This window comes from Chinchilla lanigera, unplaced genomic scaffold, assembly GCF_000276665.1.
Source record: "Chinchilla lanigera isolate Chin_1 unplaced genomic scaffold, ChiLan1.0 scaffold00123, whole genome shotgun sequence".
Taxonomy (NCBI): Eukaryota; Metazoa; Chordata; class Mammalia; order Rodentia; family Chinchillidae; genus Chinchilla; species Chinchilla lanigera.
In genome coordinates, this window is record NW_004955524.1 from 1,961,077 (window position 1) to 1,962,653 (window position 1,577).

Here is a 1,577-nt window from a genome sequence, read left to right on the forward strand (position 1 = left end):
TGCCCAGCTCACCCGGCTTGAAAGGCTCGGCCACCTCTGTCTGGAAAGCGGGCAGCTCCGGGATGGTGCCGGGGGCAGAGGGGGCGATGCCCGGGCCCAGGTCGGCGCTGTACATGAGGTCGTCCGCGATGCCGGGCAGGTCGGGCAGGTAGGACGGCACGTCGATCTCGGGCACCTGGCCCAGGTCTGGCACGTAGAAGTAGTTCTCGGGAACCTGCAAGGCATGTGTGAGCGGTGGCTGCCCTGCGGGGACGCGATCCGCAGAGTCACCCGGGCCCAGCCCTCCACACCCGGGATGGGCGGCGCTCAGCGCCCCGCCTGCAGCGCCTCCTCCACCTGCTGCTCCAGCTGCTCTCGCCGGCTGATGGACAGAGGGGCGTCGAACAGCTTCTCCTCCTCCCCCGTCCCCAGCGTCACGTGCGTCTTTGTGACAGCCCCCGCCAGCGGGTCCAGGAAGACGTACTTCTTGTACCTGCAAGGGGGGCGGCGTCAGTCCGCCTCCACGCCGTGACCGCCCCTCCTGCCTTGGGGGTGCAGCCTGCTCTGCGGGGCCCAGGCTTTCCCGGATCTCACACCCGCCTTGCACCCGGCCTGCCGCCCTCCGGCCCCCGCCCCGCCCCCGCCCTCCGAGCCCCTTCCGGCCTTACAGGTTCTCCGTGGTGTTGAACAGCAGCAGGGAGCTGACGGAGCTGATGTTGCTGGGGAGACCCCCGAGCCCCTCCTCGGCCTCATCCTCGGGCTCCGGCTTGGTGCTCACGCACACGGGGAAGTACTTCAGCTTCTCCTGGGGTGGCGACAGGGATGCCGGCGGGTTCAGCGCCAGGCCCAGTGCGCCGCACGCTGTCCCGGCCAGAACCCTCGCGGCGGACCCCAGCACCCCGTGCCCTGGCCTGGGCCGGGGTCCCACACCTGCAGGGCCCGCTCGTCCAGTGGCCGGTGCTTGCTCTGGATGCGGTGGCGCGGCGGGCGCTGTAGGCCTGGGTCCCGCGCGCCGGAGAAGATGGAGCTGTACTCCCGCAGGCGCTCGGGGGCCGGGTACTTGGCGCTGGAGAACACCTGCGGGCACACGACACCTGAGGGGCCCGCGAGGCGGGAGAGCCGCGGGTGCCAGGTGCTGGGCGGGCGCGGGGCGGGGACCGCAGGGAGACAGCGCGAGGCCGGGCTGACAGCGGGGCGCAGGCCGCGCAGGACCGGCGGGCACAGGCTCCCGCTACCTTGATGGCCTTCTTGCTGCCCTTGATCTTCTCGATTTTGGCCTGGCTCGCGGAGATCCTCTCCCCAAGGACCTGCAGCTGGCTGAGGCTCAGCTCCACCCGCTGGGAGATCCTGCAGGACAAGATCACGGGCTGCGGACGCGCGGGGCACCGCCTCCCGGCCCTCAGCTCGGCCCCCTCTGCTCCCCGGGCCGCCCCTGCCGCTGTCGCCGTCCAGCGACCCACCACGATCGTCCTCCAGGGAGGGTCTGGACTTCGCGGTGCCCAGTTTCTTGGGGCCCGAGCCGGCACCTGCTCCGCCGCCTGAGGGACACGGTTCCTGCCCCCAGGAGTCCACGCCACAAGCAGGGGCAGGTGGGGCCC

The 1,577-nt window shown here is 71.8% G+C and overlaps 1 protein-coding gene across 1 annotated transcript; it reads right to left on the bottom strand.

The window, feature by feature from the left end:
• Positions 1 to 12: 12 nt before the first annotated feature.
• Positions 13 to 1,326, bottom strand: LOC106147181 (WAS protein family homolog 1-like; the record flags this gene model as incomplete). The annotated part of the gene is given in 5 exon segments (XM_013507304.1): positions 13 to 214; positions 337 to 472; positions 648 to 784; positions 910 to 1,056; positions 1,215 to 1,326. Coding segments are annotated over 5 exon segments (734 nt in total), but the record flags the coding sequence as incomplete, so codon positions are not given.
• Positions 1,327 to 1,577: the final 251 nt, after the last annotated feature.